This window comes from Amaranthus tricolor, chromosome 2 (genome assembly GCF_026212465.1).
Source record: "Amaranthus tricolor cultivar Red isolate AtriRed21 chromosome 2, ASM2621246v1, whole genome shotgun sequence".
In the NCBI taxonomy this organism is placed as follows: Eukaryota; Viridiplantae; Streptophyta; class Magnoliopsida; order Caryophyllales; family Amaranthaceae; genus Amaranthus; species Amaranthus tricolor.
This window is the reverse complement of record NC_080048.1, coordinates 37,875,510-37,900,461: the sequence shown is the minus strand read 5'-3', so window position 1 is coordinate 37,900,461 and position 24,952 is coordinate 37,875,510. Positions and strand designations below refer to the sequence as shown.

Genomic DNA, 24,952 nt, shown 5'->3' with positions numbered 1-24,952 from the left:
CTAAATCCTAATATTAATCTTGTTCTAATCTTTAATCTTAGTGTTAATCTTAAATTCTTAATCTTGTTGATGGAAATAATTAGTGTTAATATTAATCACACATCCAAACCCGAATAATCTTCAACCTTCCATTTGGGTTTCACGGATTCTCCAACTTCTAGATGGTTCACCTTCAATGGAGGTCAATTTAACTGATTATTGCAGCAATTTTTTGATTAGACTATCACCAAATTTTGTTGCTTATATGTTGAATTCAACCAATATTAAAACAAACCCAGATATTGCTTATCGATTCTTTAATTGGGCTGGTAAGCAAAAGAAATATAATCATAAAGTTGAATGTTATGTTTCTTTGATTCATTTTTTGAGTGTTTGCAATGATGTTGATAAAATTAGGGTTGTGTTTGAAAATTTTAAATTGGGTTGTTTGCAATTTGTTATGACTGTGAATTCATGTGATTCTTTGATTGCTGGAGTTGCTTGCTGGAGTTGATTGCAATCTTAGTGTTTGCAATTTTTTGATTAGACTATCGTGCAATTTGTTTGAAATTTAGGAATGGGTTGATTGCTGGAGTTGCTGGGTTGATTAGGAAATTTTGGAAATTGATGTAATTTTTTTTGAATTTTTAATGTGATTTTTTCTTAAGAGTTCAATTCTTAATTGTGGTTAATTGTGGTATTTTAATGTGTTTGTAATTTGATTTTTAAATTTTTAATTGTGGTTTTTTGAATTTGAAGAGTTCAATCATGTCTAGCAGTGGGGCTAGTGGCTCTGATTCATGCAATGTTAGTGGTGATGCTGCAAATGAAGAGGGTGATTTCAAATGAAAGATTGTAAAATTATCTTTAATTTGATATATTTATTATATTACCATTTTCATGTCCCCGTGTCCGCCATTTTAAGTTGGCGTTTTCCCGTACCCGTGTCGTGTCCGTGTCCGTTTTAGTGCAACCTACTTGATTCTCGACTTTCTATCAATCAATCAATCATGGGTTTAACTCGAGATTCTCTTCCTGACTCTGAAAACACTACTAACATGTAATAATCCATTTTGCATTTTCATTTTCGTTGCTTAATTTTCAATTAATAATTGCTTTGGCTTCTCTTGGATTATTATGCTTTAATTTGTCTGAAATGGGTTTGATTATGGGTTTTAAGCTCTTACTAATTTTGGGTATTCTGTAAATGTGATTTAGCATGAACAAGCAGTCTTTAACCGCTCCTATAAAATCAACTGTTGATAAATATCAACTCATTCCTGAGTTTCTCAAGGTATAAATTTCGTATTTGTTTTGATGTTTTGCTTCCATGTTTTGTTGATTCAAATGAAAATGGGTTTTGTTTTTTCTTGGGTAATACTGGGTATTTATTCTGATGTTTATTTTGGAAAAAAATATATACACATTTTGTTGATGTAAATGAAAATGGCTGTTGTGTTTTATTGGCATTTACTGGGTGTTATTCTGATGTTTATTTTGGAAAAAATTATATTTATTTTGATGGTTTGGTTTGATACACATTTTGTTGGTGTAAATGAAAATGGGTTTTATGGTTTATCGGCTAATACTAGGTATTTATTCGGATGTTTATATTGGAAAAAATTATATTTATTTTGATTGTTTGGTTTGATATTCATTTAGTTGATGTAAATGAAAATGGGTTTTGTGTTTATTGGCTAATACTGTTTAATTTGTATATGGGTCCTGTCTATAGACAAGAGGGTTAGTGAAGGAACATTTGGATTCTTACAACTACTTTGTGACAACGGGGATTAAGAAGATTGTTCAAGTTAACCACGAAATTCGATCCTCCGTGGATACCGGCATTTACCTCAAGTATATATCTCTTTTAGTTGATTTAATTTCTAAACTAGGGTGTTTTGGTTGTTAACTTATACTGAAATTTGTTTTGTTTCTTTGCTCAATGGTTTGGATTTTATATTTTGTAGGTTTAAAGATGTCAAAATTGGTGAACCATCCTTTGTGGCGGACGGTGTCGCAGAAAAGATCAACCCTCATCAGTGCAGGCTGTCAAATCAGACGTTCGTACTCGTACCTTTTTTACATTATTTTTTTACACTTTATTTATCCTTATGGTGACTGATTGCTTTCAGTTCGGAAAGGTTCTGTTTGCTTTAGAAGAGAATTGGGAATTCCTGCGTTGGTACAACGTATTGTAATAAAATATGTTTATGGTCAAGAGAAATGATCCAAATGTAGAAAAATGGAAAATGGTTGACATATGACAAGATCCTTATCTGATTTATTTTCTCAAATATTTCTTGTCACCATGCTCTGCAGGTATGCAGCACCTATAGAAGTTCATATAGAGTATGTTACAGAGAGTGGTGGTGAAAAGGAAAGACGCGAGAAGGTATGAGTGAATTTGGGCTTGAATGCATGATCTTCATGGGTGTATTTACTAGTTATTTAATGTTTCTGACTTCTGTTTGTCTTATGCAGAAAGATGTAGTTATAGGAAAAATGCCAGTAATGTTACGGAGTCGTTGTTGTGTTCTAAATGGGAAGGATGAGACTGAGTTAGCTAAACTTGGTTTGACAATGCACCTTCTTTATTGCATAATCTTCTATCTTTTCGTTGGCGATTCTTGCATCATTGAATTATTATTTTTCTCTTTACAGGTGAATGCCCACTTGATCCTGGGGGGTATTTTATTGTGAAGGGAACTGAAAAGGTGGTTTTATCTTTTCTGTATCTTTACTTGCAGCTTTGATAGAACTACTATGCAAAAAATCTTTCTCCTGTTGCTTTACATGATGTGGCAGTTCTAGTTGATTCATTCCTTTTTTACGGTGTTGCGTAGTTAGAGTTACAGATTTCAGGATTGAGCGGCTCTTGCGTTCTATTAAATTTTTTTTGATTAAGACAAAATTTAATAACTATAAGAGGGTACAAGAAGAGGGATGAGGCATACCTGAATAAGATATTCCAATCACTCTTACAAAGATCTCCTAAAACAAACCATTAGTCTTTAAAAAGTGAGGCTAGGGTTTTGACTCTCTCCTAAAGTACATCTTACATAAGCTCATCTCCTAATTGGTCTCACAAGGAAAATTAGATCTGTCGAGTGTCAACCCTCTTAGCATGTTGCAATACTCCTAAACACTAACAGTGTATGGGCCTTTTAATGTTGTTCACCACTAACAGATCTCATTTGAATCAAGGATTAAGAATCCAGAATCAAGATTGGATTTTTGAGATCCATAGGCTAGTGTGAAGCTACCACCTAGAGTCATAGAAGAAAAGGTATGGGAGGAAGCAAGGAGTTGGGTTAAATAAGCTACCCAAACTACATTTTTCATTGAAAAAATTACAAAAAACGATTCATGATAAAAAGTAATTGGAGTGCATTAAGAATAATCACCCTACATTAAATAAGTAGGTCTCATTATTCTTGCCATACTAGCACACGTGAATCTAAAAGAAGTCGTCAATCTCATCAGGAAAGTTTATCACCTAAATTCAAAATCATTGTTCTTGATAAAGCAAAACAATTTATATCATTTTGGTTTTTGATTATAATAGGCTATAATAAAATGACTCATTAAATTATGTGCACATATTTTGTGAAGTAATAACTGGAGTTTGCTATCAAGAGGCAATCAAATCGAAAACACTCTTTTGTTTATGCAAGGGTGAAATTTAACCCTTTTAAACTTTGCATGGGTAGGATTTAGTTGGGAGCCACTTGATGGCATTGGGCAAGGGAATATTGTTAACAAATTATCAGGATCAAAATATCAGGATTTGCATAATCCTTGAGAGGCGCCTACCAGATAGCTTAAGCTCTACGTACACATGCTTTTTTGATTGTGGAATCAAATGCGCTATTAAGAACCCCTACACTCAAGTAAATTGAATTATAATACATCTAGTTCTACGTCATGACAACGCTCGACCCTCATAATAACTTTAACAGCCCTTATAACAAGCTTGTGTACATTATGATATTGCTTATAATTTTACCAAGGACCATATTGTTCCCTAAGTTTTTTGGTTGGAAATTGGAATCCGCATAAGTTAATCTAGCTAGTAAGATATTGCTCATGATTTTACCGAGGACCATATTGATACTTCAGTGTTTTTGTTGGAATTCACATAATTTGCCGAACATGGTCATTATTTAATTAAGATAGTGTCTAATGTGCAATGCATTTTAAACTCATTATTGTCTTCTTTTTCTTTGTAGGTGATTATGATTCAAGAGCAACTTTCAAATAACAGGATAATCATTGAAATCGATAAGAAGGGAAAGTGAGTATAGAGAACTTTATTTATTTTGTTCATTTGTGAACCCAAATGTACTCAGTAATCAACTGAATCGATATGCAAAGTTTATCAATACCTGATATATATATATATATATACATATATATATATACATATATATATATATATATATACATATATATATATATATATATAGATATATATAGGTCAAGTTCTAGTGAGAACCAAGCTTATATGAGAACCGTCAAAACCAAATTCTCCAATAAAAGTGTGTTACTTTTTCAGAAAAAGGTGTTATTTTTTGACATATAAATGTTACTTTTGTTTTAAAAAAAAATCTTGTACTTCTTAACAAATAAGTGTTACTTTGACAAAAAAATATAAATACAAAGTAATGTCTTTTTTTTCAAAAAGTAACACATTTGTGAGTTTTTTTTTCAGAATTTTTTTCTTAAAGTAACACTTATTTGCCTAAAAGTGTCATCTTTTTTTTTTCAAAAAAAAAAACACGTTTTTGCCCAAAAGTAACACCTTTGGCATTGCTGTTTTTAAGTAATGTTTTTTTAATGTTTTTTGTGGGTGGGATTGTGGGAACTTTTCATAAATTATCACCATTTTTTTTCACACTAGATTTAGATCTGACTTCAATTTTCATTTCGTAACAAGTAAAATTCTCTACATAGTTTATGTAATACTTTTATAGTCGTATGGTACATCTAACTTATCTCTGCAGTTCTTTGTAATTTTATTATTTTATTATTTTAAGATTACCACTTACTAGATGACATATCAGGTTGAGTACCTTTTCATTTTTTTCCATGTTTGCCAGTTTGGTTGCATCTGTTACAAGTAGCACTGCAACATTAAAGAGCAAAACTGTCATAGTGATGGAAAAAGAGAAGATATATCTACAGCTTAATCAATTTGAGACAAAGGTAATATTTAAATGCTTAATGTTCTTGACTAGTGTTGCGTACTATTTGTATGAAAATGGGTAGAGGAACTATTCACTACCTAGTATTATATTTTTGTTAAACTAGCCCAAATTACTTGCCTGTATCAATTCATCTGTTTTGGATCAAAATTTGTGGAGGGATGGAGGGATTTGTAGTTACTTTCTCATTTTTTGATGCTAATTCATAACATGCCTTTAGGTTCCTATCATGGTGGTGATGAAGGCTATGGGAATGCAAAGTGACCAAGAAGTTGTGCAGATGATTGGAAGAGATCCACGTTATGGTTCTCTACTCTTGCCTTCTATTGAGGTGATTCTCATAGATCTGTTTTGAACATCATATTTTATGCAAGTGCTAAGAGCATCGTTTAAGGTCATAAAACTACGTTAAAATTTTTCAAGTGCTTTTGTTGAATATGCTAATTCATATCATGCCTTTAGATACCTATTACGTATGCAACCTTATCCTTGTGATAATAAAGATGTTCTTCTGATCGACCCTTAATTGTAAACGTATTTGAATTTTTACAAGAAGTACTCTTGATTTAGTGATCCATTTTAATATAGTCCATTTTGTGAGGAAGTTTAGGGAGTAGTGGCACACTTATAACATAGAATAAAGCATATTGTTTAGTGTTTGGCAATGAGGTTATTCCTAATTTGGTAATAAACATACTTGTTTTGATTTACTCTTTTTAAAATATTCTCTTATTAGAAACTTATTGTACTCCATAGTGCAACACATAGGCTGTGTTAATGTATCCCTACAGTACTTTAAAGGTTTTTGAGCATAATGCAACGTAAATATGGGCCAATATAGCCTCACAACCATCCGCATTGACCATAAAGCCGTTTTGTGACTTAAATATCGGCATATGAGATTTTGCACTCTGTTCTATTCTAACAAATTACGTGGCATAGCTATCAACAATTTCTTGTGCAAATTACTATATTTACATGAGGCATGCAAGCTTATGGAATGAGTCAATTCAAAAAAAAAAAAAATGGTGCATCTCCAACTTAGTACGTGGCATAGATATGACTTTTTTGTTGTATATTTTTATTTTTCTCAAATGTGCTTTTACATGTGCGATTTTAGGAATGTGCCAAATCTGGTGTAGAAACACAGCAGCAGGCGCTTGAATATCTCGAGAAAAAGGTGATGGCTTTACTTGTACTGAAATAAACCTTGGTTATGGTTTTTGATTTTTTTAGCCTAGGTGGCTCCCTTAGAATTTGTAAAGTTTGCATGAAATGATACCAATGAAACATAATTCGCTAGTTAGTTCGCCTTTTGAATTCTCAATTCACGCAAAATGGTTTAAAAATAGTCTAAAACTGACCATAGTTTGCTTTTCTTCAATTCGCGATTCGCGAGGCAATTAGTGAATCATGTGACACTGAATGATACATTTTCTTTTCGTTGTTACTTATCTGAAAAGTGCATGTGGCAGTTTCATGAGTCATTTATTCTCTTTAGGTGATGTCTAGTGTGTTTCAATGTATATTGCTTCACCTCCTTTATTTTGGGGTACTAGTTGAGCCGGTTTGTTTCCCACCTATTACAGGCTTTACCTTTCTTCTGTTTTGCCGAGTATGAGCAGTTTAATAAGTTGGGTTGTGGAGGAGTCAAAGCATAAGACTGTTCAGTGTTCACGATGTCTTCTCTGTTTTGTGGAGTATGGCTGTATTTGACTCATCTCTGTTATTTATATTTTATAGTTTAAAACATCTTTTGGTACTTTGATTTATGAGCTTGAGTGATATGTGATAATTGAAAATTATAGAATGTTGCTTTTGTGGACCTTTTGCAAAAAAATAAAATAAAAAATTTATTGCTGCGTTGCAAAATATTCTTAATTTTGTACTGCATTTTTTAAAAATTTGTTACAATGTGATCAAAGCAATTGGATATTATATTATTATTAGCTGTTTGAAGTCTTATATATGCTGTTGAGTATACAACTTTGATCCAACTTCCATGTGCCTAGGTTCCTACGACTTATTGCTCTTTTCTAATTTAGATGTCACTTTTTTCAGGTCAAAAAACCACAATTTGCTTTTGGTCTACCAGAAAAGGTGCTTTTCTGTTCCAGCCTTTCTGGTAAGTGTTTAAATTATGACATTTTGCTGCACTGTGCTGACAAAGTGATTATAATTTGTTAGGAAAATAGAGCTTTGTTGATACTTCGGGATGTATTTATTGCGCATGTTCCGGTTAGTTGTATTGATTATGGGTTCATTTTCTGGGTGATTTGTTTAGAAGCTTGAAGGGTTCTTGTCAATTACATTTTACATTTGTGGTCGTGGCTCTTTCAGGTGCGTAATAACAACTTTCGTGCCAAGTGTTTATATGCTGGTGTGATGTTGAGGCGCATGTTAGAAGCTTTCTTAAATAAAGCTGCAGTAGATGACAAGGTAGGTTGTCTGCTGAAATACGTGTAATGTGGGCCTCTAAATTTTTGTCTGCTGAATTACGTGTAATTCATGTTGGTTGAGGCTCATAGCTTACTGTTTTGTATGTGCTAGGATTATGTGGGGAATAAGCGGTTTGAACTCTCTGGACAGTTACTCTCTCTTCTTTTTGAGGTACTTTAAATGTGCAGTTTCCATTCTTTCCTGTGTAATTCATAAAATTTCTGCTATTGTTTGCATGTTTCATATTAAACTGTGATGATGAATCTAGGACTTGTTTAAGACGATGCAAACAGAAGTCAGAAAAAAGGTGGATGCAATATTAATTAAAAAAAGCAGGTCAAGCAGATTTGATTTTTCCCAGGTGAGCTAGTGGATTATATAGTTTGATGATTGCCAATTTTATAAAATTAATGCTTCGAAGCTGCATTTGAGATTTTGGAGGATGCAATATTAATTAAAAAAGATGGAGAACGCGATCTAGTTGCTGTCTATTTGGTTTATTTGACATCTGAAATTCTGTCGTTAAAAGATATAGCAACAGTATAGCAAAAAGGACATTTATAGTTTCCAAATATACGTTTTAAGCGGTTCTTAGTATTTATGGGAAGCAATGGCTGCAGGAAGTTTTAGCTACTGCAGGCCAGGAATGTAGGCATTTGAACATTCTAGGAATGTAATTCTCACATGTTCTTTTGTTCATTTCAATTGCGCTTAACTATTTGACTTACGTTATGACATTTGGAGGGATTATTCAGGAATTTTTATGAAAATGGATGTCGGTATTTCCATGATCAAATGGGTAGTTTGGCAAGCCACTTCCTCTGTTTTGTAGGACGTGTAAATTCTTATATATTTCCAGTACCCACATACTTAAATCATTATTGTCTTCCAAACAACAACTCCATATTATAATTCTAGGGTATTGTGAATTCCTACATGAATATATGCACACCAAACGATTTGTAAGTGGTATGTGAATAAATCATGTGATGTTTTATGTGCTTAGTTGTGAGATCAAGAGAGATGCTAAAAGCCTTGTATTCACCAAAAATTCATTAGTTCAAATTTCAAGCGCATTTTGTTGGTAGTTTTCCCTACTCTCAAATTTTCTCCCAAATCATCTTTTTTATTGCTATTTTCTTGTGTTCTATATTTTTTTCTTTTTTGCTTGAGGTTATTTTTGGTAGTTAGAAATGAAATACTTAATAGATCCTAACAAACTAACACTTTTTTCCAAGATTTCGTCATGGGCATTGTGTAAACATGCGGTGTAACGGTTGCAATCGTAGATACATAACGATGATGGGGTAACGGGAATGATACGGTTATTGTAATGCCGAAATATCGGTTGAATTATAAGATAACCCTTGATATAGCCCAAAACGCGGTTTTCTTTTGCACCTTTACGTGGGAAATATGGGTTCGTTTGTTTTGAAAACCTCTACACGATCGATACGATGTGACCTTGTTTTTACACCATGGTCATGGGGATTTGTTTGGCCTAGTGGATTTGCATTGGTGTTCAAATAGACCAGAATACCATAATGAAGAGCCATTGTTACAAAATATAGGGTTCTTAACTTCTCTTTACAAAAATAATAGTTAAACAAATTATGATTTTATTTCCGAAAATCTTAAACGCTTAACATTTTGAGTCAGTGGATCACGAGTTTGGTGCCTTATGCAGTATTATTGTTCAATATTTCTTTGCGTCTTTATAGTAGATTTTTGCTTTGTGTTTTTGGAAATTCTTTGTGGATCCGTGGAAAGCCGCGTTAATGCTATTGGCAAATTTTATAAACGTATAATGGAAACCACTTTTTAGGAAAATCTTCTTTCACATCTTCAGAGTGGCATGACTGTTTTTGCCGAGATGAGCAAAAATTAGCTATATTTGTGAGTTTCCATCTTCATGCATGAGTGAAGGGAGAATGAAATTGTGACGATTTTAATTTCTTATATCAGTTTTGTATATGGTAGCTTTTTATGTATAGTTATTGCCCCAGTCTGTTAGCCTGTGGGGATTGTTTTGACATTTTGTGTCTTCTTTTCACTTCTTCCTGGCATATAGAATTGTTTACTGCTGTTAATTTAGTATTAGTAATACATGGCCTATACCCCACAATATCTTCTGTATTTTAAATTGACTATATTTCATTTTTATTTTCTTTTCAGCATATACTTAATAATAATACCATTAGCTTTGGTTTAGAAAGAGCTATTTCAACGGGAAACTGGTATGCTAAGCGGTTCAGGGTGGATCGGAAAGGTGTAACACAGGTCTACATTCTTCTGTTTTCATTTTTCTTGATTAGTTTTTATGTTTTCTCTTGGTGCTTGAAATGTGGGCTTTGGCAGGTGCTCGCTAGGCTGTCTTACATTCACAATTTCTCTGTCATTTTGAGTTCTGCTATTATTCAACAATTTAATAGTTCAGCTTTTGTTAATATATTGTTGTCTTGTGCAGTGGGGAATGCTCTGCCCGTGTGATACACCTGAAGGTGAATCTTGTCGATTGGTAAAGAATTTGGCATTGATGGCTCATGTTACTACTGATGAAGAGGAAGGCCCACTAATATCTTTGGTATGTTTTTCATCTATTGTAACCCATGATCTTTCATAGATTTTGCAATTTGGGCCATGTTCTCATCATGTCAAACAACAACATTCCATTACCTCAATGCCACTAAGTGACTCCCTCCTAGGCGTGATTAGGACGGGGCTGATGGTATGCAACCTTACCTTTGTAATGTCAAAGAGGTTGTTTCCGATTGATCCTTGTCAACGATCATCATCTACAACTTCAAATAAATATGAGTCCACATGAATAAATGAGCAATTTTACTATAGTCAGTTATTTTTCGAAATCAATGAACTATAAATATTTGGCTCCATCTAGAATAGACATTGCATGCTTGATGTCCAACAAAGAAAAAGGGAATGTCCTGCATTTCACTATGTTGATTGATGACCCTATCTCTTTTTGAATTAGGTTAATTAAATTTTTGAGAGCATCCTTTTACTAATCTTTCATTGTATACTATGATGAATTGGATATTGAATGATTTGTCTCGTCACTCTCCTTCAAACAATTCAATCTCATCAGGCATGATCGCTCCTCCCCCGCTACCCTAATTTTGTATGGTGTCTTTCCTAAGTGGTTGTAATTTTGTAAATGACCTTAGTCTTTTGAATGAGTAAGAAAGAATTGTTTTCAAGTGATAATTCCAGGTCCTTCAGCTGTTTCCTTTTTTGGCCCTCACCCTCATCAGCCATGATCACTTTCCCCCTGCTACCCCTTCCGCATCTCAAGCACAGAAAGTGCATGCTTTTTATAAGGAATTTAGTCAATGCTAAAAGGAATGGGTTTTAAAGTCTGCTGCTATTACTCACAACTACTTTTTTTTTTGAAGATGTCTCATGCCTCTTAGAACTCAGCTGCAGGATGGAAGAGAGGGATAAGGAGACGGAGAGGGATAAGGGTTTGGTTGTTGCTAGTGCGGTCAAGGGGATGTAGTAGTCAGCGAGATGGCTGAATGAGACAGTGGACATATACACTTAGAGGTGGGGCTGAGAAGAAGGGTGAGGCAGGGAGCTCACTTTGTGGAATCATTCAAATGTTAAGGGATAAAAAGTAGCAAGTGACTAATTAGATAGTAGCACGTGGTACATTTTTTACTAGAACACATTTATTTGGTCTTAGGAATTGTTTTGGGAAAACCCCCTAAATAGAAGGGGTTTATATCCTTTAATCAGTTTATAGATAAAATTATTGAAGGAATAAGTAACAAAGACTGGATTTCTGTTTGTCATATTTTCTACATATGACTGATACAAAGTACGAAACTACAAACTATCAAAAAGTTATAATTGATAACCTTTTATCAATATATTGGCTCCCCTATAAATCATCCGACCTCCCCAAACCTCTCCTTTTGCTTGGCACGGGGGTAATGACATTTTGTTTTTGTTGATGAAGCTATTACAAATTTGTTGCAACTAGATTTCTTGGATCCATAGGAGTAAAAGCGAATACAAGGCATTGGATTCCTTGTTATTCGACTTCCACAAGGATGCAACTAGATTTCTTGGATCCATAGGAGGTTGAAATTCCATTGGTATTATTGTTATGAAGAATGAAATTTGGAGTACTTTAGAAAGGTACATCCGTACATGAGGTAGTCAAAGAGAAAGATTGATAGTTTTTGATTCATCAATCACTAAAATATGCCTAATTTTAGACTTTAATGTTTAAACCGATAGGTCGTACTATAGTAGGTTCGGTTCTAATGCTCCACCTATGTTATACAAGCTTTTTAGGCATTTTGACTTCTGGGTGGAGTTTTTTCACTAATATGATGAAACTTAAACTTTCTATTGGAAAATTTTTTGCCATGTTTAATTACAAGTGTTATAAAAACTATAAAAGGAAGTTGATAATTGAGAATATGTTCCGATGGAGTAGTACATAATATTATGTAATAAAAAAGTAACTAGGGCAATTACAATGGAGAATTGCAACTAAGGAATATATCCTGTCCTAGTGAAATGAGGGATCACTTACATTTTAATTAGCAAATGAATGTTGAATGTAGTTGCCTTTTAAAAGTAATGTCATTATTTATTTATTTTTCTACAGAAGTACCCCTAATGTTCAACATTAATATTGGCTCAATACCTTTTAATAAGTCTTTGGGGAACGAATATGAAGCAATAAAAACGTACAATGCATTAGGCAATGGCTGCTCACATAATGGATTCGTGGCGAGTGGTGACTGAAATTAAATCCTATTCATATGTGTACAATTCTTATAAAAACGTCCAATCGAATTCTGTACATGCTGTTAAGTTACATCTCCAGATACCCTTGATAGTGTTCTTGATTCTTTCCTCATCATACCTATCATGTTCAAGCTCAAATTTTGTGTCTGATTAAAATAACTTATCATCTTTGTTTCCAAATTTGTTGAAGAAAGTATTTTTTGATTAGTATTTCTACCTTATTACTTTGTTGTGTGCCTTCTTCTTATGAATTATCTGTGTGGCAGCATTATCTTATTGGATTAACACTTTCCAAAAATTGCATTCAGTGTTGCAGTTTAGGTGTTGAAGACCTGGAGTTACTCTCTGGGGAAGAACTGCACTCGTCAAATTCATTTCTTGTGATAATGAATGGACTTATTCTTGGAAAGCATAGAAGGCCAAAGGTATATTATTACTGATATGAGAAACGCTAGACATAATTAGCGTCACACACTTGTAGGAACATTAATTTTGTTTGGAGCTATGGCTAGTATGGAGAAGATCGTGATTCGTTGCTAATGTTCTAACCAATAGCCGACCCCATTCTTTTAGGATTAAGGCATTTGCATTATGGTTAGCTATGGGTGGTATACAGAATTTGGGTTGTATTTTAATGTTTGATTATTATATAGCACTAGATTTTTTATTCTTCTAAAATTGTCTCTTTTTGTTTAGAAATTTGCCAACACTTTGAGAAGTTTGCGGCGTTGTGGAAAGATTGGCGAGTTTGTCAGTGTTTATGAGAACGAAAAGCAGGTACTTTTTACTGATGTCAATTTATGTTTTCTACTATGTTACTCTAGAATTAATTGATCACTACTTTTGTTATTGCAAAGTGTCGTTTTGAATTTTTAATTTTCAGCCCATTCTATTGCCTGCTTTTAGCCAATTTATGTTTTAACGTATGGATTAAAAATAAAATACAAACTAAGAGTGATTGATGATTAGTGTCAAGTCCCAAATGGGACGGATACAAGGGAGTAAAACTGTATGCGATTAGGAATTAGTTTGATGATAGACTTCAACTTCTTGATGTAAAAGTCTTGACATAATTTTCTTCGTTCCGGTGTGAAATTATTTCGTAAAGCTTGAATTATTATTGTTGTAGTGTTGTGTGTATATTGCGTCGGATGGAGGTCGTGTCTGCCGCCCTCTTGTAATAGCTGATAAAGGTATATCAAGGATCAAAGAACATCACATGAAGGAGTTGCGGGTGAGTTTTATGCAATGCTATCCAATTATTATTTCTATACATACATACTATCCAAACCATTATGCTTTTGTAGGATGGAGTTCGAACCTTTGACCACTTTTTGCGTGAGGGATTGATTGAGTATCTTGATGTCAATGAGGAAAACAATACCTTGGTTAGTCACTAATTTACGTTTTGCATCATGTTTCCGTTCACTCTTATACACGATCAAACTGTATCAACATAACCTATATTTGTGCGTGCTTGTTAGATTGCATTGTGCGAAGATGAAGCCGTACCGGAAACAACTCATATTGAAATAGAGCCTTTTACAATCTTGGGTGTTATTCAGTAAATTTTAAGTCTTAATATCTCTAAGTACGCATTATAAAAAATTATAAAAATAATATGTTACTTAATTTATTAAATAAACAATAAAATAGAGTTACAAGTTTGTAGCAGTAAACAAATTACATTTGACATTATTTTATTTGTTACTTAATTTATTAAATAAACAATAAAATAGAGTTACAAGTTTGTAGCAGAAAACAAATTACATTTGATATTATTTGATATGACATTATTTTATTTGATGTTATGTTTTATATATTCTCTAATTATATTTACTATTATTTTTTTGGTCAAACTTGAATTTATAATTTTTATTTCGATAAAATTTATATTATTATTTTGATAACGAAATTAGATACGATTTAAATTGGAAGAGAAATATTTGTGATATTAATTTCTATAGCCACCAATTGATGTTAAAATGGTGATTTGGAAAATGAGATTTCAGTTGAATATTCTTTAGATATATTTTCGTTGGGAAAATTTATGATCCTAAAATAAAATTAATAATGTATGTTTGATTATATGTTTGTGTGCTCGCGACTAATTATAAAAATCTATTAAATCACGTAAAGTGTAACTCGAGGGAAATGAAACTCTTATATTTGTTGTGATCCAAGTATAAGGGTGATGAACAGGTTGCCCTGTTTGGTTAGTATAGCAACCGACAGGTATTATTATTATTATTTCTGATACTTGATACGATGTTTGGTCTTCCTTCTATTTGTTGTGATCCAAGTAGAAGGGGTGTGCACACTAGGGTTCCCTGAGACTACTCTGTTGGCCTTGAATTATTTGGGGTGACGACCTCTTGATGAAGTAGGTATAGGGGTAAAGCCTCGGCCTACTAGCGTTCTCGTTCTCTCAAATTAAAAATTGATTATGTGTTTGTCATTATTAAATATCAAATTAATAAATTGGTTTTTGTGATATTACATATATTGTTTTCTTTTAAACTCAGCTATATATTATTTTCTAAAATTATTTTCAATTTGATTATATTTTATTTTCTTAAAATCATTTTCAAACTTAATCGTTTTACGGGATGGAGTTGGAATTACTCAATTTCCTGATTTTGGGAGTTTTTCCCTTGTTTTTTTTGCATTCTTATGTTGCAGGTTATCGATTGCATGGGAATTGTGGAGTGAGGATCACTTAGAAATATAGTCTTTATTAGAGTCGTATTTCAATTTAAATTTTTTTTAGTTGTTTAAATTTTATATGGACACAGATTACGTTTCAGTCTTTTCTTATGTTGTATGACCCTTTGTTGGTAGAGAATAAAGTAAATCAGAATTTGCATGTACAAAATAACCACACAAGCCTTCTATATTTATAGAATAGCTTACATCATTTCACAAAGCAACATGTTACTCCATGAAACCCGAGATTGATTCACGAACTAATGTCGTCTTTCAATCAATCCATCCCAACATATCTAGTTAAAATAACCATATTTAACAGTTGGTAGTTACATTAAAACTAACAAAACGGATAAACTAACTTTGCGAAGAAAAACTTGCAAAAATCCGCGAAACTTGCGGGCCGCGACCTGCTGCTCCCACAAAACATTAGCTTTTCCTTCCTTTCTCGCGGTCCGCAAATTATTTTACGATCCGTAATTACTACTTTTTGCTCAAAACAACAATTTTGCAACCTTGGGATATTCTTAAATTAATTAATTTAATTTAATTAATTATAATTTTCGTGCTCTAAATTACAACATGATCAAACTATTCTTTTTAAAATTGTTAATGATAAACACTAGTTTTGAATGTTAAAGAACTACTTTAAATGTAAAAGATATTTCACTTTAGTTGGTAAAATCGCAAATCATTTGATTATAAATTTATAAGTTAATAGTATTAATATTAATATTAATATTGAATTATATAGTAAAATTCTCATTTATTTTTCTCATTTATCCCAATTAATAATTGTGTTACTAAAATGTCATGGTTGTGACCTGGAAGTAGTCTCTTACAATAATGCAGCATGAGGTTTCCCTACATAACACCTCTGTGGTGGGACCCATTTCTTGGACTTGCTTTGCCGGGACACTTTGTGCACCGGGCTGCCCTAGCTAAAGGAAAAAAATTGTATTTTACTTATGTAATTTAATTTAATTTTTTCTTTGGAAATATAAAATTTTAATTATAATTTATTAGTTTAGTATTTATTCTTTCTTGTGAAGTTAAAATAATTATATAAAATATTAATTGTTTTTCAATTTCTAGATTAGATTCTCTTAAAAAAGTAAAAATTGTTAATAATAATTAAAATTTTTAGTGTAAAATGTTGAGTTCGATTATTATTAACTCACTACTTCTCTCAATTTACCTTATAATGAAAAAAAAATAAATAAAAATATAAATTTTTCGATATACCTCCAAGGTTTTAATAAAAAAGTATTTATATAAGTTGTGGATTTTGTATTACATTGGTCACCTACAAAACTTTTTGAAGAACTATCACTAGCAACATTTAATTTAACATTAAAAAATTTGTGATAACACGACCATTCAAGAACATAAAGTGTACCATTTTAAGTGCATTAAGCAAAATTTCTTAAAAATATTGCTAAAAAATTCCTTAATTCTCGACTTAATGCCATTGGTCACCCACAAGCAACATCTAATTTAACATAAAAATTTGCAAAGAGAAAATTAATTAAGAAACAAAGTGTTTTTGGCAGTGCATTAAACAAAAATTCTCAAAATGCTGCTAAAAGGTTTTTTAATTATCAGTCTTAGATTCAATTCTCAGTAGGTTGATCGATCCCTATACAAGTTCGTTTTTAAGGATAGTTTTGAGGTGCAATTCGCCTAAAATTCAACTCATAAAAGGGCCCAAATTGAGTAAACTCTCATATTTAAAATTAAGATTGCAAGTAGCTTCTAGCGGCAATCGAAATTGTTGCATTAGGTTTTTCAGTCAAGCGCATGACTACTGAACCACAGAGTTGGAGAAAAAATAATCGAAACTTTTCTTATATAAAGATCTTTTTTATTTTTCATCTAGGGCCCGAAAATTGTTGAAAACGATGCTGGTCGATTATTCGCGCAATGAAGCCAGACTTTTAAATTGCTGCCCCTTTTATGCTTGACCCGAGCAAGCTAAATGGCTCGACCAATTGAAGATTCTGTTAACTAATTGTATTTATAATTTATGCATGTTTTTGTTACTCTCTCTGTTTCTTTTTAATTATCCACTTTATCTTTTGCAAGTATTTTTTCGCAAATTTGAAGTCTTAATATCCCTAAGTACGCATCATAAAAAATTATAAAAATAATATGTTAAAAAACTTTACTTATTTCAAAAATCTAATATATATGAATATATTTTATCTTTAATATATATTTCAAAATTTTAATTTAAATTTTTTTCTTTCTTAAAATGGACAAATAAATAAGAACAGGAGTATTGTTTTAGAGTTTGGGTTTTGTTTTACTTATTTCAATGTATATAAAGTTCGTGTTGGCCTATATTATATTATCTATTGTATTCCTACCCTTATACACAAGTACATAAGCCTCTTGAGTTCTCTTCCATTATCTTTCTCTACTCTATTATATTAATCATACAGTTTAATAATTTTACTATAAATTAACAATTTTCAATTTTTTTAGCGTCTCTAAAAAATTACAACATGTTATGGGTTGAGAATTGCATACATGGTTAGTGTAAACAGATTACAATCATACAATATAATAAATTAGTGAATATGGCTAAAAAAAGTGTCATAACTAAAGAGAATTTATCAAATAAAATTCATTTATTTGTTAAAGAAAAATGATATGACATTTGATTTTGACCAGACGTAATTTAGTGACCCTCATAAATTTCATCGTGAGACAATCATAAATGTAGCTAAATAGTTCAACTAAATTGAATAAAAATCTACTTTTATAATCTGTTGTAAAATGTTACTTAATTTATTAAATAAACAATAAAATAGAGTTACAAGTTTGTAGCAGAAAACAAATTACATTTGACAATCATGAATTATGCTTATGTCAACCACCAAAAACTCTGAGAAACCGATCTTCAATCCCGAACAAAGCAACAAGAAAATTTTGTTTGAACTTGATATTAAATCTCGGCGAGATGCTCTTTCCTAAAACATCATTTCCTTCCTACTACCGGGCTTGGAAATAAACCGGAAATATATTCAGAGATACAAAGAATTACATTAAATTCCTAGCACACGGAATCTAGAATGATGTAAGAGAAACTTAAATGGAAAAAGATACGAAAAATTACAATCGAAGATTGCAAGTTCTCTATGTAGAGTGGTAGAGAAGAAAGTAAATCAAAAATTGTATGTAGAAAATAACCACACAAGCCTTCTATATTTATAGAATAGCTTACATCATTTCACAAAGCAACATATTACTCCGTGAAACCCGAGATCGATTCACGAGCTAATGTCGTCTTTCAATCAATCCATCCCAACATATCTAGTTAAAATAACCATATTTAACCGTTGGTAGTTACATCAAAACTAAAAAAAACGAATAAATTAACTTTGCGAAGAAAAACTCGCAAAAATCCGCGAAACTCACGGGCCACGATCTCCTGCTCCCACAAAACATTAGCTTTTCCTTCCTTTCTCGCGATCCGCAAGTTGTTTCACGATCCGTGAATACTACTTTTTGCTCACAACAAAAACTTTGCAAACTTGGGATATTCTCAAACTAATTTATTTATTTTAATTAATTATAATTTTCAATGTGCTCTAAATTACATCATAATCAAACTATTCTTTTTAAAATTATTAATGATAAACACTAGTTTTGAATGTTAAAGAACTACTTTAAATGTAAAAGATATTTCACTTTAGTTGTTTAAAATCGCAAATCATTTGATTATAAATTTATAAGTTAATAATATTAATTTTAATATTAATATTGAATTATATAGTAACATTCTCATTAATTTTTCTCATTTATCCCAATTAATAATTACATAGAGATTAATATTTAAGGAGGTATTTATACAAGTTTATAGTGGTATCATTTAGAAATAAGTGATACACAAATTTTTAAATGAAACGATCGTATAATGTCTCTATTGGTCTATTGCATTGACCAATGTACATTTATAGAATAAAAGTGACATACTACAATTTTAAAATGATCATTTGTTATAATCTTATCAATTATAATTATAAAATGATAAATTAGAGAAATGAACGAATTATATAAGGATATATAGTGCAAGTTAATACAAAACTTACTGCCTGTTTAGTATGTGGTATTAAACGGTGGTAATTGGAATGAAAATTAGTGTAATTTTAGTTGAAAAATCCCTTGCTACCTTGATGGCTATGCTTGTCCAACTTCAATCATTTTATTTTCTTCATAATTTTTATTCCAATGCATTACCATTGTGAGAAGTTATATTAGGCGGTAATGAAAAATTGTAAAAAAAAATATTTTTTATGATAGGAGTTTCATTACTATGGAATTAATATGAAACTTTTGATGAAATTTTACACTATAAATTATTTTCGTACTACTATTTAATGCTAACCAAACGAGCCATTGATGTAACAACAATTCTTACTTGAGACCATCTTTTCTAAAGACGATTCTCAAAAGCCCAATCCATTATATTAATTTTTTTAAGATTTCGAACATATAGTATGAGTGAGCGGTTGCATGCTCTCTTGGGAAACACGGACACGGCACTGAACAGGCGTGTCCCGTGTCGGACACGGACACGCGACGGACACGCGAAAATCCGTGTCTGACACGCCAAATGAAGTGTCCAATATTTTAATATTTTTTCGGACACGTGGACACGGCAAGGACACGCGACGGACACGGCAAGGGACACGCAAGGACACGTGTGTTATTAAAAAAAAAAATTGAAAACTGAGTACAGCAGCAGGTAGAAGGCTTCTCGAATTCCATTTCCCTCTCAATTGCATTTCCCTCTCTTGGTCTCAGCCTCTCACTCCTCTAGGGGCACTATTATTGGTGACCTAATATTGGGTCACATGACCCAACAATAAGAAAAATGATAGTAATGATGATCTATTTTTAGGTTGGTTATGGAAAAGGTTGGGTGAAAATGTTAAGGGGTGACCCGTTCTTTTGAACGGTCACCCCATTTTTTTTCAATATTTTGCGCCACGTGTCGCGCTGTGATTGGGCCGCGAAAAAGTTACTGCATCACCCCCTGCCACGCGTTGCAGTTGCAGGCCACTTGGCCGCTTGTGATTGGTTATGAAAAAATAGCCGTTTTTTCTCTTTAACGGCTATTTTCGTATTAAAATAATTTTTTTTAAAAAAAAATTATACCAACGGACATATTTTTTCGAGATCTATAAAATGAGACTCATATTGATATTTTTTGACATAATTTTTTTTGACATATTTTGTTCATATTTTCGGTATTTTTTTGGTTAAAAAAATACCAAAGTAATCATTTCAAAAATCCCAAAAAAAAATATGGATTCAAATAACCTAAATTATGGAAGAAATCCATGTAAAAAAACCAAGGAAAAAATCTTCTTACAATCAAAGTGCTCAAATTCAGTATCAAAATCCTCCGTTCATTCCTCCATTTTCTCAAAATACTCCAAATTCTTCTTACTATATTTCTGAAAATATCCCAAATTCATCTTATTATGTTCCTCAAAATACCCAAATTCTCAAACTATGTTTCACCACCATCATCAATCTCACAATGTCAACTCTAATATTGATATGTATTCAACTCCAATAAGGGGTGAAAGTTTAGACGAAAATGAGATGGAGTATGATGATGATGATGATGATGATGAAAATCAAGGAAATGATCAAGATGATCAATATGGTGAAGATGGAGGAAATTTTGTTCATCATGTTGATGCTAGTCTTTACACGCAACCATCATTTCAAGATCTAGTTTCACAATTTGGTTCACCACCGAGCTTCACTCAATTAGTTCAACCATCTCAACAGCTACCTAATAATAATGATGAAGCCCCTATACCTTCAAAGAAAAGTTGGGATTTGATTGAAGATATTGCTCTCATATGTTCAGTCATGAACACAAGTACATATCCAATTGTGAGCACCAACCAAAAGATAAGAGTGAGGTGGCAGAAAGTTAAGGAAGCTTATGAAGCAGCGATGATGGAACGACCCCATCTGATCCCACGAAGAACCGCCGACATGCTTAAATGTCGTTGGGGTAGAGTCGCTCCAGCATGTTTGAAGTGGTCTGGAAGTTATGATGAGGCTCTTAGGAGGAAGAAGAGTGGCACGACAGACGAAGATGTGCTTAAAGAAGCGCATTTATCCATCAAAGAAAACACGGTAACTTTAACTTGATTGAGCAATGGAAAATTTAAGAAAGTATAACAAGTGGAAGCAAGTGGTAAAAACTAATCAAAAAAAAAACAATTGGATCAACAACCAACTGGTGATGTTAGTAGTAAAAGTAGTGGGAAAAGATCATGGACGGAAGAAGATTCTGAAACTCCAATAAGTGAACCTCAAGAAGGATCATCCACGCGCCCCGAGGGTGTGAAGAAGGCTAAGGCTCGCATGACAGGGAAGATGGTCGCAGATCAATCAATTCAAGCTTTGAGTGCATTTGGAGAGAGTCTTTGACTTAATTCAAAAATAATGAAAGAGAAGACAGAACTTCAAAAACAAAAAGAAGCCGGAAAACAAAAACAACTTCAACTGGAAGAATATCGAATGAATTGGGAGATCTATGAATCATTAAGCAAAAAGAAAACTCTTTAGCCATGGGAAGCTGATATGATGGTTCAACTTGGACAATACCTTCAGAATTACAATCGTCAGTAGATATTTTTAATTATGTAATGTCTTAATTATGTTTTAATTATGTATTGTTTTTAATGATGGTTTAATTATGTAATGTTTAAAAATGATGTTTTAATTATGTAATGTTTAAAAATGATGTTTTAATTATGTAAGGTTTTCGTGCAATAGTCTTCTCATTTCTATCACCTTTTAGCATGCATTAGTCTTTTCCTTTCCATCACCTTTTGGCATGCATTAGTCTTCTCATTTCCATCACCTTTTTGGCATGCATTAGTCTTTTACTTTTTATCACCTTTTGGCATGCATAATATTATATATATGCACATCCGAATTCAATTGGATGTATAACTTCAAAATGAGCTTTTCTAAGTTCAATTTTGCCTCATCCACTTCAAGTTCTTCATCTTCTGACGAAGAGAATGAACTAATACATAATATGGTTGATTATGCCTTTCAATACGCAATTCCTCCCATTGTTTCAACACTACAACCAAGGGTGAGAACGAAAAAAAAAAAATGTCTAATTCAAAGAGACCATTCAAAAGGCCATTCCCAACTATTTAATGATTATTTTGCTGAAAATCCTACATATTCTTCTCGATTGTTTCGACGTAGGTTTAAGATGAGGAAACATGTATTTTTACGGATAATGGAAGCTGTCTCTAACAGCGATCCATGGTTCACTACCAACATTGATGCAACTGATAGAAAAGGTCTAAGTGCTTTACAAAAGTGTACTGCAGCTCTTCGTATGCTAGCATACGGGGTGGCTGCTGATCAAGTTGATGAGTGCCTTCGAATTAGCGAAAGCACAGCACGAAAAGCACTCACTCATTTCACAAAGGGAATAATCAACCAATTTGGACAACATTATTTGAGAAAACCAACACCACAAGATTTGACGAGATTATTAGCCTTTAGTGAAGAACGAGGATTCCCTGGCATGATTGGTAGTGTTGATTGCATGCATTAGGAGTGGAAGAATTGCCCAGCAGCATGGAAAGGGCAATATCAAGGGCGAGCTGGTGTTGCAACATTAATTCTTGAGGCTGTCGCCGATCATGACCTATGGATATGGCATGCCTTTTTTGGGATGCCAGGTTCATATAATGATCTCAACGTGCTATATCGATCACCTCTTTTAGTTGATTTGTTTGAAGGAAGGGCACCACCTGTCAATTTCACGGTGAATGGAAATCAATACGGCATGGCTTACTATTTCACTGATGGCATTTATCCTAATTGGGCTACTTTTATTCAGTCTATTACTGAACCGCAAACAGCAAAAGCAAGGTTATTTGCCCAACATCAAGAAGCAGCAAGAAAGGATGTGGAGCGAGCATTTGGGGTGTTGCAAGCTCGATTTGCAATAATTAGAAAGCCCCTCACTTGCTTGGGATGAAGAACGACTCTCTGATATAATTACTTCTTGTATAATTATGCATAATATGATCGTGGAAGATGAAAGAGATACATATACACACTATGCTGATGGTAGAGAGTTCATGGGAGATCGCCCAAAAGGTCAATCAGAAGGTACAAGTGGATTAAATGATGACTTTGAGTATTACACAGATAGAATTGTTGATATCAATCGATACTTGGCAAATAAGGATGATGTTGAAGATCAACAAACACATCTATCCTTAAAAGATGACTTGGTTGAAAATATCTGGCAAAAGTTTGGAGAGAACCGCAATTAATGTATCATTTAAAATTTTAGTTTTTTAATTTGTATATTTATTTTATGTATGTGCATTGTAATATTTATTTGAAGTTAACGAATTTTTCTTAAATATTAAAAAATATTTATTAAAAATTATATTTATATTTATATTTATTAAAAAATATTATTTTTATTAAAAGAATAATTTTTTTTAAATATAAAATAGTAGATCTATTTTAATCAAATAAAAATTAACTTTATACATGAAAATATTATTATAAAAAAATAAAGATAAATGTTATATAAATTAAGGGAGAGAAATTATGATGGGGTTGAAAAAAAGTAAGAAAGAGAGAATGATAACCTTTTAAAAGATGTTATTGTTAATAAAATTAGGTTGAAAGATAAATTTTAGCAGAGAGAAAAATCGGGAAATAGTAACTTAACTTTTTTTTTTTAGGTCATTAGTAATTTTTTTAGGTCATTAGTAAGGATGGACTAACCCTAAAAACTCTACACCTCTTCCTCCAACTCCACCACGCCACCGCCACCGACTGCTGCTCCTCCATCACAGACAAACACTCGAAGTCGGTACTGCAACTGCTGCTGACTAATTTCACTGTGGGCTGTGGGTTGTTCGAATCCAATCAAAGAATCCCTAAAAATCGAAATTTTTGATTTTGTTTAAGGTATTTTCACTCTTTATCCTAAATCCTAATATTAATCTTGTTCTAATCTTTAATCTTAGTGTGAATCTTAAATTCTTAATCTTAATTTCTTGTAATGTGCTCTTCCGACCATTGAATTCGATTACTGTGTTCATCTTTGATTTTATAATCTAAGTAATATGGAGCCATTTATTTGTTTGAAAAACCCTGGAATTTTCTAGTTTGATGAGCAAATTGGGTTTAAAAATCTACGTGAAATAATGTTTTGTTTTGGTAAAAACTGGAAACATTATTTGATGAGCGAACTTGCTGTGATGGAGGTATAGGCTTGCATCTCGAGATCGACTTATCGAAATTTTAAATGGAATTTCCAGTAAAAATGATCCTGAAATCAGGGACTATTCATGGTGTTTTCCTTTGATTTCATCTTCTAGCTGTGTAGTTAATTGACTTTGATTTCAATTCAATAAATTATAGTCTTGGATTGTAAATCTGTGTGGTTTGCTGGTTTGCTGGTTCACTATATTTGATTTCAATTCAAAAAGTTAATTGACTTTGTTGAGGTTGTACTTGCTGTGATGGAGTTATATGAATATCTGTGTAGTTAGTTGACTTTGATTTCAATTCAATAAATTATAGTCTTGGATTGTAAATCTGTGTGGTTTGCTGGTTATATCTGTGTAGTTGATTGACTTTAATTGTGGTTGTTTGAATTTGAAGAGTTCAATCATGTCTAGTAGTGGGGCTAGTGGCTCCGATTCATGCAATGTAAGTGGTGATGCTACAAATGAAGAGGGTGATTTCGGTTCTTATTTGCATTTTATGTGATTTTTTTGTTTTTAAAGTGTTTATTTACATAT

The 24,952-nt window shown here is 32.4% G+C and overlaps 2 protein-coding genes and 2 pseudogenes across 3 annotated transcripts in view; all 4 read left to right on the top strand.

Annotated features, from left to right (window-relative positions):
• On the top strand, positions 1-14,196 carry LOC130805938 (DNA-directed RNA polymerase III subunit 2-like; annotated as a pseudogene).
• A 6,443-nt stretch (positions 14,197-20,639) lies between these two features.
• Positions 20,640-21,779, top strand: LOC130805792 (uncharacterized). Its single transcript, XM_057670576.1, has 2 exons — positions 20,640-21,281; positions 21,717-21,779. The coding sequence occupies exons 1-2, from the start codon at positions 20,640-20,642 to the stop codon at positions 21,777-21,779; spliced, it is 705 nt and encodes a 234-aa protein (XP_057526559.1).
• Positions 21,780-22,113: 334 nt separating this feature from the next.
• Positions 22,114-24,920, top strand: LOC130805790 (protein ALP1-like; annotated as a pseudogene).
• The window catches only part of LOC130805937 (DNA-directed RNA polymerase III subunit 2-like), a 26,577-nt gene continuing 25,522 nt past the window's right edge, over positions 23,898-24,952 (top strand). For both annotated transcript variants that reach the window (XM_057670790.1, XM_057670791.1), the window contains exon 1: positions 23,898-24,113. The gene's annotated coding sequence lies outside the window, so the exon portion shown is untranslated. The remainder of the gene's footprint in view (positions 24,114-24,952) is intronic.

Excerpts from the sequence above, each read along its gene's own strand:
- LOC130805792 (XM_057670576.1), top strand. The coding sequence starts at position 20,640 with ATGTTTCACCACCATCATCAATCTCACAATGTCAACTCTAATATTGAT. Across the intron at positions 21,282-21,716 it reads TATCCATCAAAGAAAACACG|CCATGGGAAGCTGATATGAT; the intron begins GTAACTTTAACT and ends AAAACTCTTTAG.